At 42.1% G+C, this 20108-nt stretch overlaps 1 protein-coding gene across 1 annotated transcript in view; it reads right to left on the bottom strand.

Moving 5' to 3' along the window:
• LOC135548727 (roundabout homolog 2-like) overlaps positions 1-20108 on the bottom strand; it is a 132498-nt gene that overhangs the window by 63169 nt on the left and 49221 nt on the right. The window contains exons 3-6 of the mRNA XM_064978593.1: positions 11158-11315; positions 4268-4388; positions 3854-3992; positions 3574-3701 (exon numbers count right to left, since the gene is read on the bottom strand). Of these exons, the coding sequence (XP_064834665.1) occupies positions 3574-3701; positions 3854-3992; positions 4268-4388; positions 11158-11315 (546 nt within the window). The remainder of the gene's footprint in view (positions 1-3573; positions 3702-3853; positions 3993-4267; positions 4389-11157; positions 11316-20108) is intronic.

Here is a 20108-nt window from a genome sequence, read left to right as displayed (position 1 = left end):
CCACTCTCTCCTCTCTGACCCACTTGCTCAATAATTGGGTTGTTTTCCGCCCCACACAAGACTGCCTATTTAACAGGCTTTCAAACATCGCCCCAGTGCCTTCCCAGTCTTTAATCTGTTGTATCTAAATTAGTCTTACACCTTATTTCCCCCTCTATTGTCCCTGTCCTTTATACAAGCTAATATGCAGGGCAGTTTAGGAAATTACACGCTGAGATTATGTTATGATTTTAATGGCGCTGCGGGCATGATAAAATAAGATCCTTTGAGATTGCTATCCCGGACGAGCCCCCATTAAGGGACCCACCCGTTTCTTCTCTTTTCCCCTCCACTTGTCATTTTGTGCAAAATGTTTATTGTCTGATGGGAAGTTTTTTTTTATACTGTTCTTCAACAAGCCAATTATAAGTGGAGTCTTTCCTCCCCGTCTTTCCTCCTTGTGCCCAAAACCCTAAATAAATAAATATATATATTTACTTACATTTCGTACATTCATAGCTAATTATCTAATGCTCCTGTAGCCAAATTTAAATAGATTTTTAAGACTCCAGCTTCAGTAAATAGATTTTTTTTAATAGATTTGTAAGCATATAGCTTTATTTATTTTCATCCCACTGTACACAATCTCAAAGAGAGTTGCTTGGCTACCCAGACTCCTTGCCCCGGCCAAATGCTACGCCATGCTCATGGACTTTAGTTTCTTCTCCACAATGAGTCTGGATATGAGTACCTCCCCGACCCTACACCAAATGCGAATACATTCGGGGGCATTTGATTGGTCCAGAAACCGATGGGTTGGGCCTGAGTCAGAACACACTTGGGTAAAGCGGTGGTTTGAAAATGTGTCATTAGCTTTGATACTCTGATTGGTTAGAGACGATTCAATCGCTTATTACTTTGTTTTGTACAACGCCCCTCGTGCCCCTCCTCACCACAAAAGATTTCAATGTCTAAAGTATGTAACGAACGACAGAGCAGTGAATTTCTTTTTTGTGTGAGTCGTCAGGCTACAAAAGACAGGCTGAAGAGCAGTGGGCTATCAGCTGATAATAGCAAATGTAGATTATGTAAACCAACTAGTTAGCTAGCTAGCTAATTAGCTATGCTGTTTAAACAATCTAACTTGTCTTTACCTGTGATTGGAGTTTGTTCTGCTACTGAAATTGTCCTCTTAGGCCTACTAACAAACAGTCTAATTAAAGGCTTCAAGTGTTCTTGACTGTGATATGACACAGTCAACTGAAAAGTGAGCCACTACTACACTTTCGTTGGGGCAGAGGAGCAGGTGAGGTGGAATTTTCCACACAATAAAAGGTGAAATTAGCTAGTTTGATGGGAAAATAATTTAAATAACGAGAGAAAATCGACTAAAAGTGAAATAAAAAGTTAATAATTAACCAATCTGAAATGGGAACTTTACTCATAGGAGGACATAAGGGCAGGGGCTCAGGCTCCCTCGACCTCTACCTGTGCATGTGCCTTGTGGCCTGTATACTGTTCCTTCTTAATCTACCATTTCCACTTCATTTTCTTTCATTTTGACATGTACACTCTCTGAAGAAATATAGTGCAATTATCTTCCGTTTCGTGGCAGAACAACGTTTAATTTCATAGCTATGGCTTGCTTTTTTGGTTTTATGAGAGCCAGAAAAGCTTCTGGGTTACTCCAAAAATAACTTTTTGTTAACCTACACTTGACTGCTACCACAAAAACATGGCTCTTATTTTCATTCACAATAATATGCGAGTAGCTGATGGTTTGGCGCTTAATTGATGTTAGCATCTTCGGACTGTGTCCAAAATTAGTCGCACGTGGTGATATGGGCTAAGTGGGAGGTCTAGTGTGGGAGGGATACTAAAACGGAAACTGGTCGCAAAATATTTACATTCTCCTAATAAACAGGGGCCTTTTAAATATGAAACATCTGCAACCAAGTTGGGTTACGCTATAGCATAGATGTTAGCCAAACCTCAGACAGGAGGAAACCCCATTTGATCTACCAAGTAGCAAAGAAGGCAGTAAATTGTCCGTAACCATTGACACAGGGTCAGATTTCTTATCCTAACCATAATGGTTAATGCTAGGATTGTGGTTAGCGTAATCTGATCCAAGATCAGATTATGGGCAACTTCTACCTCGAGTGCATAGAAGGGTTTGGTACACCTCCAAATCGCAGTAGCAACCTCAGCCTGCCTGTCACCTTTACTTCTGGGCTAGTATTGATCGCCTTCTCCCTCCCTCATGTTAGCTTCCTTAGGTCATTTGCCAATGTGGGTGTAAATCCTGGAGGTCAACTCTGTCCCATTGATCTCTGCTGTAATCGTCATTGACAAGTCAAGGACTTATCACTAGCCTATTAGAAGCATTGAGCCTTAGTGCATGCACACACACACACACACACACACACACACACACACACACACACACACACACACACACACACACACACACACACACACACACACACACACACACACACACACACACACACACACACACACACAGTATCAGTCACTGTAGGTGTACAGAAAAGACTAGCAATTAACCTTTTTTGGCATTCCAATGTTAATGGTTGTTGCTGTAAATATATACATCTATAGTACAGACCATTTTATAGATGAACTCAAAGCTGATTGGATTGCTGCTGTTGAGCCATGTCCATATATGGTATTGTAGAGTATGATTTTACAGGGTGGCCAGGGGCATTTAATGCATATTGACTTATCCCCCCTTCACCAAGACGCCAATCAGATAAAAGCAAATGGGGGGTTTCTACTATGCCAAATATGGCAACCGCATGGACGAGACCCAATTGCAAGCAATCAGATCAATCCTTGTCCTTCACTCGACACACGCTACATGCAGAGAGATGAGATGAAATGGTGTACTTACTAAATGGACCCACTGGGACGGAGAGATGGAAAAAAATGGACCGGAGAGAAAAAAAGAGAGATGAATGAAAATGAGATGGGTCGAGTTGAGTTGAGACTTGAGGATGATTGAATGAGCAGTGCAGTCCAATGAACCAAGAATCAGTGTATCATGGTTAGATGATGTTTTACTAGTCAAGTCAGGAAGTGAAATTGAAACTTCCTTATAGAAAATCAATGCCACGTTGCAAGTACATTTTCAAACTCTTTATGTTCATCGTCTGAATTGATTGAAGTGAAATGGTATTGACCCTAATCCCTGGTATGAATAGGTATTGTGATATGACGGCTATAGGTCAAAAATGCATGTGTAAAGGGAGAGGTGGAGATTGGGAGTGAGAGGGCTCAGACTGAAAGAGATGTGCTCAAACAGAAACCCCTCTGGCTGTCTCCTCTACTCTGAGTGTATTGTAGACGAAACACACACGCGCACACACACTGGCATACCCCATTAATATTGCAGCTGCACTCTCCAAACGAAATCATTTCCCAACAGCCAATAATCTCCACGCAACTCCATGCCATAATCTCCTATTGGTGTATGTGCCTGTGTCTCCACTTATGTGTGTGTGTTACTCTGTACCAGTCAGTGTGCTTGCATTTCATGTGTGTGAATCCCCTATGTGTTGTGCCCGGTCTTACCGTGGACCTGCAGGCTGCCCGATGCCTCTGCCTTTCCCACGCTGTTCTCAGACACACACGTGTAGGTGCCCTCGTCCTCGGCCCGGACCTGAGTCAGACGCAAGCTGTGGTCACTGCGGATCTCTGACCTGCAACAACAACAGCAGCAGCAGAGCAGAGCTGATAGGATAGTACTGCATGCTAACTGGGATCCATTCACCCTCATTATTTCTGGTGACCAATGCTAATGTGATGCTGTGTGTGTGTGTGTGTGTGTATCTATCTTTGTGTGTGTCCTCACCTGCCACGGGGCAGCTCTCCATCCTCTCTCCTCCAGCGGATGGTGGGGGCGGGGTCTCCATGGGCCTCACACAGGAAGTCCACCATGTCATCTGCCAGCACCACCTGGTTCACTGGACGCTTAACGAACATGGGCCGCTCTGACAGATGGACAGAGACAGAGACATGGTCAGAGAGAGAACAAGCTAAGTTAAGAAAGAAAGAGGGAGGAAAAAGCAAAACAAGGAGAGAAAGATGGGCAGAGAAAAGAGGAGGGCAAGATAGGAGAGTGGAAGAAGTAGGGAATAATGATGAATTCACAGCAGACAATAAAATGTGAGAAACAGAGGGAGAAGAAAGAGGAAACACATTTGAATGTGTTGAGGAGGAGAGCGAAAACTTAACATGTTGAAAGACATGTTGAAACTCCACTCACCAAACACCACAAGTTCTGCTGGGTCGCTGTCCCTTTCTCCCACCATATTGGTGCCCACACACACAAACATGCCCGCATCGCTCTTCCTCGTGTTTGAAATCATCAACTTTCCTCCTCGGATCTATAGTTAAGGGGAAAGGAGGGAGAGAGGGGATAAACAAACATGTTAGTCAGAAACACAGGAGCTTGGTGGCACCTTAATGAGGAGGACGGGCTCGTGGTAAAGGCTGGAGCGGAATAGGTGGAATGATATCAAATACATCAAACATATGGTTTAATGCCGTTGCAGCCATTATTATGAGCCGTCCTCCCCTCAGCAGCCTCCACTGGTCAAGAAGTAAAGCCACAGTGTTCCCTTAAAAGCCACCACAGAGGGAAGAGTGATGATGTCCCTATCATGTCCCCAAGCCCATTCACTCTGTCATGTTATATATTGAGTAAACAACATTTTAGGCATTTGGTTATCTGTTACTGATTATGGTTGTCTCCTTCTCTTTCTCGCTCTCTTTCTCCTTCCATCTCTCCCTTGTTCTCTTTCGCTCAATCTCTCTCCACAGCCCTGGCATCACATTGCCTCTCTCTCTTTCTAGCTCACTCTCCCCCCTATATACCACCCTACTCTTGTTCTGTTTTCTGTCTGTCTGTCTCTCTCTTTCTCCAACCTCACCTCACCCTACCCCACTCTCTCTATTTCTCTCTCCCAAAAAATGTAGACTACATTAAACAATAGCCTTCCCAGCTAGCACATTTGGTTCCTTGGACATTGTGGATACGTATGTTTCTTGTTTCCATTGGTTGTGGGAACGAAGCAATACGTTTCCTGACCAGTAAAACAGAACATTTTGCCTGTTCTGGGAACGTTTATTTTTAGGTTGCATGGAGGTTTTCTGAAGTTTTTCTGCGAGGTCTTATTAAAACTCTGAGAAAAAAAATGATGTTTCAATCAAACTTTTTATAAAATGACTAGCTTATTTTGGGTGAACTTTTTGAAATCCAAGCACAGATAGGACACATGGAAATGTATTTCATTAGGCATTAGGCATGGAAATACATTTATTTTTTATTGTGACTAGGCATCAGAGAGATTCAAACCTATAATCTTCTGTTCTATATCCATGGAATTAGTCCACTTCACCAACAGGATGGGGCTAGCATGCTACGTTTTATTTTTTTACGCATACAAAGCTGTTCATTTTAGTTTATTCAAACAGACCCCATTTCAAAGGAAACAAGCTCTCTTTAAGATCAATTGTAGCCAATTAGTGGGTGTGGCCAACACATCTGAACACACTTAACAAGAGAATTGGGAGTTTTGTTGATGCTGAGAACAGAATGTATATGTTTTTAAATAACATTCTTAGAACGGTCTCTGAACGTTAAGTACGTTTTCTTGTGGTTTTTATGGGACGTTTTCTTAACGTTCTCAGAACAATTTGAGAACACAACTTAAAATAGAACTATGAGGAATCCTGTAGGAAACGTGCTTAAGTACAGAAATACCCACAGAAGAACATTGTTTTTTAACGTTCCCAAACTATTTATTAAATTAAATGTAAACGCGGGGTTGCAAGATCAAATCCCCAAGCTGACACGCTAAAAATCTGTCATTCTGCCCCTGAACAAGGAAGTTAACCCACTGTTTCTAGGCCATCATTGTAAATAACAATTTATTCTTAACTGACTTGCCTAGTTAAATATAAAAAATGATTAGGAAAGTTCCTAATAAAATACCAATAATATAATTGTTTTTATTGTGTGAAGTTCCTTAAATGTGCAGAGAATTTTCCAAAGCCAAGCAACGATGGTGCACCACTCCCAGAAAGTTGTGGGAAGATTGTATGCAAATTAACCATAGGACAACCATGCTCCCCCCAAGCTCTACGAAACATGTGGCTCTTAGAACGTTATGTGCTAGCTGGGTTCTATTTAGATAAGTGACGTGTAGTGTATTGTATAGTGTATCTGAGTGCTTAAAGCCTCAGGGAGAGCAGAGGTGGTGGTGGGTCTGCTTCTGTTGTTGTGGTGGGTCTGCTTTTGCCATTACACCTGCTTTTGCCATTAAACCGCCATAAAAAAACTAGACTACGGTTTGCAACTGCACATGGGGACAAAGATCGTACTTTTTGGAGAAATGTCCTCTGGTCTGATGAAACAAAAATAGAACTGTTTGGCCATAATGACCATCATAATGTTTGGAAGAAAAAGGGGGAGGCTTGCAAGCCGAAGAACACCATCCCAACCGTGAAGCACGGGGGTGGCAGCATCATGTTGTGGGGGTGCTTGCTGCAGGAGGGACTGGTGCACTTCACAAAATATATGGCATCATGAGGAAGGAAAATCATGTGGACATATTGAAGAAACATCTCAAGACATCAGTCAGGAAGTTAAATCTTGGTCGCAAATGGGTCTTCCTAACGGACAATGACCACAAGCATACTTCCAAAGTTGTGGCAAAATGGCCCAAGGCCACCAAGACAAAGAATTTAAAGGCAATGCTACCAAATACTAATTGAGTGTATGTAAATCTCTAACCCACTGGGAAAGTGATCAAAGAAATAAAAGCTGAAATAAATCATTCTCTCTACTCTTATTCTGACATTTCACATTATTAAAATATAGTGGTGATCCTAACTGACCTACGACAGGGAATTTTTACTAGGATTAAATGTCAGGAATTGTGAAAAACTGATTTAAATGTATTTGGCTAAGGTGTATGTAAACTTCCGACTTCAACTGTAGTTATACAGTGCCTTCAGAAAGTATTCATACCCTTTGAATTATTCCATATATTGTTGTGTTTCAGCCTGAATTCAAAATTGATTTAAAAAAAATGATAAAGGAAGCTCTATCCAACGGAAAAAGACTTTCGACATGTGAGAAGATAGACAATCATAAAGTACAGTGTTAAAAGTTCACAACATCATGAAGAGATGGGAACATTTTTACAAATCAAAAGTTGTGTGCTGTGTCCTGATTGACCGTGTATAAAATTGAAGAATAAACACACGACCACAGCTGTCTCATGGGGCTGCATAGGGCTACTTATCTGGCTGCAGCTCTGAACACATTCAATCCAACTGTTTCTGGAACCGCATTTCTTTAGAACAAAAATGAAATTGAGGATCAGATATACTCTACTAAGAGAAAATATCTTTAAATTTGTCCAGATTTATAAATCCAGTCAGAAATGCAGAATTTAGACTGAATGTAATTGACTGTTCAACTTTTTTTTTAAAACACCTCAGATATAAAGCTAAAGTTATCCTAGATCAGCACTCGTAGTCTTGGATACCTTGTAACTATGGGCCCAGATGTACGCAACATGTAAAGAGGATGGGTGGAGTGATGGTGAATAGCCCAGTTACTAGTATTTCCCTGGGTTAGTTACGTCTAAGAACGCTTAAAAGGAAGCATATAATTCCTGATTGGCCATACTGCCATGGCTATATACTGAACATGTATGATGATGAAACAGGGCTTCCCTGGTGGCACAAGAGGATGAAAGTCCTGGTTTGGCAGCCAAATATTGTAGGTCCAAACCTCAAATGGGCAGGTTGTCAAATATATGAATTGTAAAACAATATGATTGTGTTTAAATGTTTTTCAAATGTCCTATGAATGAAATTCAAATGCCATGTGTGTCTATATCACATACAGTGCTTTCAGAAGTATTCATACCCCTTGACTTATTTCACATTTTGTTGTGTTACAGCCTGAATTCAAACTAGATTAAATATAATTTTTTCTCATCCATCTACACAAAATACCGCATAATGACAAAACAAAACATGTTTTTAGAAATGTTTGGTAATTTATCAAGACAAAAACACCCCTGAGTCAATACTTAGGAGAAGTATTGGGAGCACCTTTGGGTAGCAATTGTAGAAGCGCCTTTGGGTAGCAATTGTAGAAGCACCTTTGGGAGCGATTAAGCTGTGAGTCTTTCTGGATAAGTCTCTAAGAACTTTCCACACCTGGATTGTGCAACATTTGCCCAATTGTGTTTTATTTTTTAGTTATTGCTTGTGATTTATGTATTTATGCACCTATTGGTGATGCTGTGCTGGTGTTTGTTGAGCTGTGAGACATATTTCCTGAAAGGGACACACAATAAATAATTATATGACTATTATTTTCAAAAATTCCTCAAGCTCTTTCAAATTGGATGTTGATCATTGCTAGACAACCATTTATCAGTTCTTCCAATCAATTTTCAAGTATATTTAAATCAAAACTGTAACTCGGTCACTGAGGAACATCACTGTCATCTTGGTAAGTAATTTCAGAGTAGATTTGGCCTTGTGTTTTAGGTTATTGTTCTGCTGAAAGGTGAATTAATCTCCCAGTGTCTGGTGGAAAGCGAACAAACAGGTTTTCCTCTAGGAGTTAGCCTGTGCTTACCTTAATTTCAATTTTTTTTTATCCTGAAAAACTCCCCCGTCCTTAATGATTACAAGCATACCCATAACATGATGCAGCCGCCACTATGCTTGAAAATATGGAGAGTGATACTCAGTAATGTGTTGTATTGGATTTGCCCCAAACATAACACTTTGTATTCAGGACAAAAAGCTAATTGCTTTGCCGCATTTCTTTGCAGTATTACTTTTGTGCCTTTCTGCAAACAGGGTGCATGTTTTGGAATATTTTTATTCTGTACAGGCTTCGATCTTTTCATTTTGTCAATTAGGTTAGTATTGTGGAGTAACTACAATGTTGTTGATCCATCCTCAGATTTCTCCTATCACAGCCATTAAACTCTGTACGTGTTTTAAAGTCACCATTGGCCTCCCAGAGCAGTTTCATGCCTCTCCAGCAACTGAGTTAGGAAAGACGACTGTATATTTGTTGTGACTGGGTGTGTTGATACACCATCCAAAGTGTAATTATTAACTTCACCATGCTCAAACTGCTATTCAATGTCAGCTTTTTATTTTATTTTCACCAACAGGTGCACATCTTTGCAAGGCATTGGAAAGCCTCCCTGTTCTTAGTGGTTTTAAATTCACTGCTCGACTGAGGGACCTGACAGATAACTGTATGTGTGGAGAAGAGAGACGAGGTAGTCATTAAAAAATAATGTTAAACATCATCATTGCCACAGAGTCCATGAAACTTATTATTTGATCATTTTTTAAATTACATTTAAACACAACAAAATTAAGAAAAAGTCAAAGGTTGTGAATACTTTCTGAAGGGACTATGTCATAGATATAATAGATAGACGGATATACAGTGCATTGGGAAAGTAATCAGATGCCTTGATTTTTCCAGATGTTGTTCCAGCCGTATTCTAAAATGGATTAAATAAAAAAAATGTCCTCATCAATCTACACACAATACCTCATAATGACAAAGCGAAAACAGATTTTAAGATTTTTTGCAAATGTATTTAAAAATACAAACAGAAATACCTTATTTACATAAGTATTCAGACCCTTTGCTATGAGACTCAAAATTGAGCTCAGGTGCATCCTGCTTTCATTGATCATCCTTGAGATGTTTCTACCACTTGATTGGAGTCCACCTGTAGAAAATTAAATTGATTGAATATCATTTTGAAAGGCACACAGCTGTCTATATAAGGTCCCACAGTTGACAGTGCATGTCAGAGCAAAAACTAAGCCATGAGGTTGAAGGAATTGTCCATAGAGCTCCAAGACAGGATTGTGTTGAGGCACAGATCTGGGAAAGGGTATCAAAACATGTCTGCAGTAATGAAGGTCCCCAAGAACACAGTGGCCTCCATCATTCTTATACGGAAGATGTTTAGAACCCCCAAGACTCTTCCTAGAGCTGGCTGCCGGCCCAACAGAGCAACTGGGGAGAATAGTCATGGTCAGAGAGGTGACCAAGAACCCGATGGTCACTCTGAAAGAGCTCCAGAGTTCCTCTGTGGAGATGGGAGAATCTTTCAGAAGGACAACCATCTCTGCAGCACTTCACCAATTGGGCCTTTATGGTAGAGTGGCCAGACAGAAGCCACTCCTCAGTAAAAAGCACATGACAGCCCGCTTGGAGTTTGCCAAAAGGCAGCTCAAGACTCTCAGACCATGAGAAAGAAGATTATCTGGTCTGATGATTGAACTCTCTGGCCTGAAGGCCAAGCATCACGTCTGGAGGAAACCTGTCACCATCCCTACGGTGAAGCATGGTGGTGGCAGCATCATGTTGTGGGGATGTTTTTCAGCGGCACGGACTGAGAGACTAGTTAGGATCATGAGAAATTTGAAAGAAGCAAAGTACAGAAAGATCCCCGATGAAAACCTGCTTCAGAGCACTCAGGATCTCACACTGGGGCAAAGGTTCACCTTCCAACAGGACAACAACCCTAAGCACACAGCCAAGACAACACAGGAGTGGGTTCAGGGACAAGTCTCTGAATGTCCTTGAGTGGCCCAGCCAGAGCCTGGACTTGAACCCGATCGAACATCTCTGTAAAGACCTGAAAATAGCTGTGCAGCGACGTTCCCCATCCAACCTGACAGAGCTCGAGAGGATCTGTAGAGAAGAATGGGAGAAACTCGCCAAATACAGGTTTGCCAAACTTGAGTGTCAAACCCAAAAAGACTTGAGGCTGTAATCACTGCCAAAGGTGCTTCAACAAAGTACTGACTAAAGGGTCTGAATACTTATGGTTAAATTAGCTAAAATCTCTAAAAATCTGTTTTTGCTTTGTCATTATGGGGTATTGTGTGTAGATTGATGAGGGGGCAAAAACAATTGAATCCATTTTAGAATAAGGCTGTAACGTAACAAAATGTGGGAAAAGTCACGGGGTCTGAATACTTTCCGAATGCACTGTACAGGCCTCTTTTTTTGCATAGCCACAACAATGAAAGTATAGAAGGATGAAACAGAGGTCCTATATACAGATGGATAGGACTCACGGTGATCCTCTCGTCGTGGTCGTTGACCTTCATGTTGTTCCTCTTCCAGGAGATGGTGGGCTCCGGATGGCCCCGCGGGGGGATGCACTCCATGACCGCCGGCTCCCCTGCCGCCACGACTACGTCACTGGGTGTCTGCCTGAAGTCATCCCTCAAGACTGGTAAGAGAGGGGAGGGAGAGGGGGGGCAATTGTTATTATCCAGCAAACATTCATTATTATAGTTAGCTTTGGCAATTTCCGTACATATTTATTGCCAATAAAGCACAATTGCAGATTGAATTGAAAAGAGAGAGGGTGATACAGAGTACTACGCCTACTTCCCAATTCCAAAACAACCCCTAACCCCCTAAGCACTTCGTGTTGATGTAATACAATTGGAGAGGTAATAGCAAGATCATAATAGCTCTGCTTTTCCCTCTGTAAGGGAGAGTCACAAAGATACCTTGAAAGTCCACATCAGAAATCGTAAGTTAGAGTAGTCTACCACATCTTTCACTGTGCAGGGTGGCTGCATGAATGCATTATAATGTAGTCTAAGTTTCATGTGTAAGTACGACCTGTATGCCATAAAGCTTTGTGCTGTCTCCGCTATCAAGTCTAAAAGTCTATCAAGTTTAAAAAAAAAGGGTGAATGCAAAACAGATGAAATTCAACACGCAGGAGCGGCTCTCAGTGTATGATTTAGTTGAATGACCCAAAGCCTCTCAATACTGGGATAATAATGATATGACTTGTGATTAAAAAATTGGTGTGTGTGTGTGTTGCCTTCCTATGGTCTTCATTGGCTCAGTGTCCTGAGTGTGTGTGTGTGTGTGTGCATGTGTGTGTGTGCGTGTTGCCTCTCTATGGTCTTCATTTACTCAGTGTCCTGAGTGTGTGTGTATGTGTGTGTGTGTGTGTGTGTGTGTGTGTGTGTGTGTGTGTGTGTGTGTGTGTGTGTGTGTGTGTGTGTGTGTGTGTGCTCGCGTGTGCTGGTGGCATAGCGGCTCATCAATAATGGACAGGCTCCTTTCTGACACAAGGTGGATGAATTATTCAATCGGCCTAACACACTCCCCAGACACACACACATCCATATGCATGAGACAGAAATACAAACACTTACAGAACATACAAAAGAGACAAACATGTACACACACTTGCACACAGAGCATAAGACAAAAGCTTATAGAAATACGAACACTCACAAACACACCTACACACACATACAACCACGCACACCAACAACATCAACTCTACCAAAAATAACCAACCACCCTCTATCAAACCACACCTAGAGGCCAGATGTAATCAACCATCAACCCTTCTTCTTCCCTCAATCTGTATTCCCATTGAATGACTCTTTATCAGATTCTTCTGCACCTCTTCGCCACTTCCATTAGTGTAGTCTGTTGCTCTCCTTCCATATCTCTCCGAATTGACCCGCATTCAATCGTTATTTCACTCTGCCACTATCCAATTGGTGCCTGGCTATGCCCTTAAGCTAGCACCAGAGGATAAAGTTTCCGTGAGGATAAAGTTTATGAGGAGAAGGGATATTGCTCTGGACTCAATCCAATATACTGTAATGCCAGGCTGCTGATGATATGGATTAAACTGAATGGAGTCTGTTGGAAAATGGCAGTAGCCTGTATTAGTGTGTTAAAAATAACTATGAGGATAGTGGAGTTGGTATTTGTTCGTATTTCACTTAGGCCACAAGTGGCTAGTGATTGGAGACGTTTGGACAGAGTTCTAGGTAGTTTCAGTGCTTTGGGTAGAAGTTGCCCTTAATGACAAATCTAGAGTCATCTTATCATCTGTTAGTCCCAACTTTAACCATTGGGAGTAAAAACGGGAGTATATGACCTTGGATCAGTGCTTAGGGGTAACTTCAACCCTCATGTCAACAATGTGTGAGTGTGTCAGCCAATCACATGAAGAGCTGAATAACCATCTCACTGAGAGGCCTGCGAAGGCCAATCATAATTTGGTCTCATGCGAACAACAAAACAAGACACTGTCTTTCATACAGTGGCAGTGCTTACCCTGTGATAATCTAATAAGAAAAGCTGTTTCATCATCTGTTTTCTTTCAAGGTTGTTTTATGCTCAAAATCTCAAAATGTGCTATAACTCCATCAAAACGTGTTAGGGTATTCATGCCTTCCTTCCCATCAATTCAAATCCATTCAAAACTTGTGGCATTCGCGGCCGTTCCTGATTCCAGTCACTGTCAATGAACAGCATAGACCTCGCTGCTTTGCCTAGCTTCATTTGTTGCATTGAGCCAATTTCATATTTTGTGCATGCGTATTGCGGGTGGGTAAGCTCTGTTCATTTGGCAGTGTCTACATAATATGGCGCCCGCATCCCTTGAAATTATTGAAGCTAGCTAGAAAAAGAAAAGGACAAATGTACACTGTACTGCACCCCAAACGTTTTCAAGTTGTATTTTCAAGGATAACTTGGATAATTCAGAGAGGGATACCAACACCTGCACTTCCTGACCATCAGAGGAAGGGACAGAAAATCATCCAATTTAATGTACCATACTCGCCCTGACAAAGCAGCCTGGCACACAGCCAATCAGAGAGGAGAGGAATGTTTTACAGTATATTGGACCTTATCAGTGTTCAAATGGAAGCCAGGTTTGATCATTTTAGGGCTCCTGAGTGGCGCAGCGGTCTAATGCACTGCATCTCAGTGCTACAGGTGTCACTACAGACCCTGGTTTGATCCCGGGCTGTATCACAACTGGCTATGATCGAGATTCCCATAGGTCGGCGCACAATTGGCCCAACGTCATCCAGGTTAGGGTAGGGTTTGGCTGGGGTAGGCCGCATTGTAAAATAAGAATTTGTTGTTATCTGACTTTCCTAGTTAAATAAAGGTTAAAAAAGTGTCATCCTTGGCCATGAAATGCTGTCACACTGAGAGGTTTAGCCTGAAGGACAGACAAATGGACTTAATTTAAAAGTTAAGGTAGGCCTAATTCATTTCCATTTCCTTTGCAATTTGCGGGTTAGGCTATTGTTTAACTGAACATGAAAATACACAACATCCCTTTGATGCATTTGATTTATAAAGCTAGAATTTTGTTTTGATGAGACGTTTTAAACTGAATTTTTCAGTCCTTTCGATTGTTGATATGGAAATTATGTCAGAACCTTAATTATAATATATAGTTGAAATCAGACGTTTACAAACACTGAGGTTCGAGTCATTAACACTCATTTTTCAATCACTCCACAAATTTCTTGTTAGCAAACTATAGTTTTGGCCAGTCAGTTAGGACATCTACTTTGTGCATGATACAAGTAATTTTTCTAACAATTGTTTACAGACAGATTATTTCACAATTCCAATGGGTCAGAAGTTACATCCACTAAGTTGACTGTACCAGAAAATGATGTCATGGCTTTAGAAGCTTCTGATAGGCTAATTGACATCATTTGAGTGAATTGGAATTGTACCTGTGGATGTATTTTAAGGCCTAAGTTCAAACTCAGTGCTTATTTGGGAAAATCAAAAGAAATCAGCCAAGACCTCAGGAAAACAAATTGTAGACCTCCACAAGTCTGGTTCATCCTTGGGAGCAATTTCCAAACACCTGATGGTACCATGTGTGTAATACTATTTCACATAATAATAATATTATTATGTGTGTGTGTGTGTGTGTGTGTCTGTGTGTGTGCGCGTGGTGCTTTGGAAGAATTGTAAATGCATTGTGAAAGGCTAAGGCGTTTGCTTTTCAAACTTTTCGAATTAAATACGTTTATATACTGAACTTTTAGTGCCCCCTATTGAGTATATCTGTGGATGCTACATCGGTCTTTGGCTGAGCTGACTTGAGTAGTGTGTCATTTTGTCGGTTGATATGAAATATGCTGCTATCGGAGGCTATAGCTTGTGTACCCTGGTTACATTGGTATTTGCATTTGGTGATTTAAAAAAAATGTAATTTAAAGATTTTCTAGCCTATGTCACTTCGGTTGTTGGAGCTATCCATTGTACGGTGAACTTGGGCTTCATCAAGGTTTATTTGTGAGTACATCTCGCATTGATAATCGCCAGTGCCTACTCAGACACCAACCGCACTGCTCTCTCTCTCTCTATTAATAATGCATGAATGATCTGCCTGTAAGGTGTCTTCGGTCAGTCACCCCCCCGATCCTTCGTTCCCCTCATCCCTCTTTCTCCTCTCATCTCATCTCTCTTAAGCCTGCTTGCGGTCGCTACCTGAAGGCATTTTCTTTCTCTCTCTCTCTCTCTCTCTCTCTCTCTCTCTCTCTCCTTGTTCTTTCTCTCCTTCTCTTTTTGAGTCCCTATCAGGTTTCAGGTGTGATCCAGGCTTTTGTTGCTCCCAGATGAGATCTTGACATACAGTGGCCTACCTAAAGAGTCCAAAGCTACACTTGCCTTCGAGCTAGCAGCCTGGCCTAAGCCACTAGGGATTTGGAGGGGTGGGCGGGTGGGGTGTACCTGAAACTATGAGAGGGATCACTGTCTAACCCCAGGCTCCTTTCCTTCTCAAATATCACCCCTTAACCCCATTTTTGTAAAAAATGGACCTTGCCAAAAAATGTGCTTTCACGTCAGCTTCTGTCCCACAGTTAGCTGATGGGGAAACTTGTGAAAATAGGGGGTGTCTTCACCTTCTAAAGTTACTCAGCTTTCAACACAAAATCGCACACTCATCTTTGAAAATATGTGTGAATTTGAGATTGGGACATCAAGGCTGGTAGATGATTTATTGATGTGTGAGAGAGTCATGGGGGTGAATGTGTTGCATACGTTATGATGAACTGATTAGTAATATTCAGAAATGATATCAATGTGTAGACGTTCTCACTACGTCCACACTGAACCTTCTCCCATTAGTATGGAAAGTGCGGAGCAGTCAAATCTGCCAGTAAAATGATCAAATCAAATCAAATTTTATTTGTCACATACACATGGTTAGCAGATGTTAATGCGAGTGTAGCGAAATGCTTGTGCTTCTAGTTCCGACAATGCAGTAATAACCAACAAGTAATCTAACTAACAATTCCAAAACTACTGTCTTATACACAAGTGTAAGGGGATAAAGAATATGTACATAAAGATATATGAATGAGTGATGGTACAGAGCAGCATAGGCAAGGTACAGTAGATGGTATCGAGTACAGTATATACATATGAGATGAGTATGTAAACAAAGTGGCATAGTTAAAGAGGCTAGTGATACATGTATTACATAAGGATGCAATAGATGATATAGAGTACAGTATATACGTGGCTAGTGATATATTTTACATCATTTCACATCAATTCCCATTATTAAAGTGGCTGGAGTTGAGTCAGTGTGTTGGCAGCAGCCACTCAATGTTAGTGGTTGCTGTTTAACAGTCTGATGGCCTTGAGATAGAAGCTGTTTTTCAGTCTCTCGGTCCCAGCTTTGATGCACCTGCACTGATCTCGCCTTCTGGATGATAGCGGGGTGAACAGGCAGTGGCTCGGGTGGTTGTTGTCCTTGATGATCTTTATGGCCTTCCTGTAACATCGGGTGGTGTAGGTGTCCTGGAGGGCAGGTAGTTTGCCCCCGGTGATGCATTGTGCAGACCTCACTACCCTCTGGAGAGCCTTACGGTTGTGGGCGGAGCAGTTGCCATACCAGGCGGTGATACAGCCCGCCAGGATGCTCTCGATTGTGCATCTGTAGAAGTTTGTGAGTGCTTTTGGTGACAAGCCAAATTTCTTCAGCCTCCTGAGGTTGAAGAGGCGCCGCTGCACCTTCTTCACGATGCTGTCTGTGTGAGTGGACCAATTCAGTTTGTCTGTGACGTGTATGCCGAGGAACTTAAAACTTACTACCCTCCACTACTGTTCCATCGATGTGGATAGGGGGGTGTTCCCTCTGCTGTTTCCTGAAGTCCACAATCATCTCCTTAGTTTTGTTGACGTTGAGTGTGAGGTTATTTTCCTGACACCACACTCCGAGGGCCCTCACCTCCTCCCTGTAGGCCGTCTCGTTGTTGTTGGTAATCAAGCCTACCAGGAGAGGGGTCAGAACGCACCTTTGTGGAGGAAGGTCAGAGGAAAGATTTCCATCCAAAAAGTGTTCCTCCAAAAAATGGAAGACAATTTGGAAGGCATTAATTGCAACTGCGCTCAATTATTATACACACAGATACAGACACACACAGATACTATTGAGATATTCACATTTAAACTCTTAAAGAAACACTCCAAAAAGCATCACTATCCCTTAGCGAACCGAGAATATGTGTTTTTCCTTCCTTTCTCACTTAGTGTGAGTGAGACTAATTAACACTAGCCTAATTGCTGAACACTCTACCAGGGACAGAGGTGGTGACTGTTATTTCTCACTATTAGACAAGGAAAACACTAGTGTTGAAAACAGTTCACAGGTGTGTCCCATTTCAGTATCCGACAACTGATTGAATAGAGAGTGACGGTAGGCCCCAATTCAGTACCCTGCAACTGATTGAATAGAAAGTGACGGTAGGCCCCAATTCAGTACCCTGCAACTGATTGAATAGAGAGTGACGGTAGGCCCCAATTCAGTACCCTGCAACTGATTGAATAGAGAGTGACGGTAGGCCCCAATTCAGTACCCTGCAACTGATTGAATAGAGAGTGACGGTAGGCCCCAATTCAGTACCCTGCAACTGATTGAATAGAGAGTGACGGTAGGCCCCAATTCAGTACCCTGCAACTGATTGAATAGAGAGTGACGGTAGGCCCCAATTCAGTACCCTGCAACTGATTGAATAGAGAGTGACGGTAGGCCCCAATTCAGTACCCTGCAACTGATTGAATAGAGAGTGATGGTAGGTCCCAATTCAGTACTCTGCAACTGATTGAATAGAGAGTGATGGTAGGTCCCAATTCAGTACTCTGCAACTGATTGAATAGAGAGTGATGGTAGGTCCCAATTCAGTACCCTGCAACTGATTGAATAGAGAGTGATGGTAGGTCCCAATTCAGTACTCTGCAACTGATTGAATAGAGAGTGATGGTGGGTCCCAATTCAGTACTCTGCAACTGATTGAATAGAGAGTGATGGTAGGTCCCAATTCAGTACTCTGCAACTGATTGAATAGAGAGTGATGGTAGGTCCCAATTCAGTACCCTGCAACTGCCTTGTTTTACAGTAATGAATTTGTCTCAAACTCAATCTACAGATCTTTAAGGGACCAATCTGTGTGTGTGTACTTATACATGCGTGTGAGTGTATGTGCTTACCCCGGGGGGTTGTGCTGGTCATTAACACTGTAATTTAGCCACTAATGTCCCCGCAATGACACCCCAGCAGGGTGGATCTGAACTTAATCTGATTAATGACAACTCGCTCCTATAATGAAGGATGAGAAAAGCCAACAAAACCTGAGCACATTACCATAACCATCCTTATGGGGACACTCCCTATCTATGTCATGGCTAACCCCCCTTATGAGGACATTCTTTATCTATACTGATGATGGGTAACCTCCCTTATGAGGACTCCCTATCTCTGTCAATGGGGCCCTCTCATCGCTTACGTTTGTGATCATTTCTCCAACTGTCAAGATAGCGTGGCGTCCCTTCTCGAGTGTGTGTGTGTGGGTGCGTGTGTGTCTACATACATCAGCGTGTTTTGTTTATAAGCAAGGTAATACCAGATTGAAGTGTCAGATTGAGAGAGAATTGGGGATGTGTTTTATTTTCACCCAACAGTGCCACATAGATATATGCTAGAAGAGAGATTTTCTGGGGTGAATAAACTGAATTAACTGTTGAGGCTGGTGTTTAACCGCTCACACCTCACACACAGCCCCTGCCCTTATCCCAACATCATATCAACCTATACCCAAACATCATTAACCCAGACCAAAACAGTGCACCACCAAAACTACTTAGGGACCCGTCCATTCACAGCATGTGGTTTGGGGGAACCTACTGAGCTTGCTACTTCCCGGGTCCGGATTGGAGGGCCACAAGGTTAGGGAAAGCTTGAGTTGACCTGTCACACCCTATACAAGGGTCCCATGCTCCTAGTTCCTTGGATTCCTCTCTTCGCTCTCCTTCCTTGTCTTGGCTTCACTGGATGCATCCCAAATGGAAGACTATTGCCTATTTAGTGCACTACTTTTGACCAGGGCCCATAAACCAGCAGCTTTGAGAGAAGAGGGCTCCACAGAAACTTGATTAAGCACTGACAATTACCCATAAAGCCCCTGTGGGGCAAGATTAAGCAGATGACCCTTGACCCGCCAGTACTGACGCCCCCTTGGGGGAAGCCTCTCAACAAAGCCAGGTATAATCCTTACCGCAGGGCCTGCACGGTCCACTTCAATTAGGAGGGGGAAACACACACACACACAGGGACACACAGAGCGGGACACACCACACAAGCCGAGAGACATGCACACACACATAGACACAGATATGTAAAAAAAAAAAACACACACAGATACACACAGGCATTGCTTATAAACAAAACACACTAATGGACTGTATGAGAAGGATAGACCCTAATGACGGAAACCCCAGTCCATCTATCACCATCTATCGCCTTTTCTGTGTTTAAGTGAGCTAGCTCTTTTACAGTCAACAATCACAAGGCACAGCTGTTTGAGTTAGCTGTCAACATGCGTCTCTCATCCAATGTAGCTGTTTGTGTACGCTAATGACAAATACAGTTGTCCTACAAAATGACAACAAAAAACAAGTCTAAGCTTACCACTCTGTCATCTATATGCAAACATATCCATTACATTGAATCGAACAAAGAAAAGAAGCTGCGCATATAAACAAAATCAACAAAATCAACAATATCAACGATCTCAACATTGTGTATTTATAATATCAATCTCTTCACCAGTGACCGGCGAATGACTCTTTGCAATGTGTCACACTTACAATATGCCCCCACTACAACGACACTATTCAATGTCAGGTCCTTGCTAATATATCAGTGCATTGT

The sequence above is a fragment of the Oncorhynchus masou genome, chromosome 11 (genome assembly GCF_036934945.1).
Source record: "Oncorhynchus masou masou isolate Uvic2021 chromosome 11, UVic_Omas_1.1, whole genome shotgun sequence".
NCBI lineage: Eukaryota > Metazoa > Chordata > Actinopteri > Salmoniformes > Salmonidae > Oncorhynchus > Oncorhynchus masou.
This window is presented reverse-complemented; position numbering and strand designations above follow the sequence as displayed.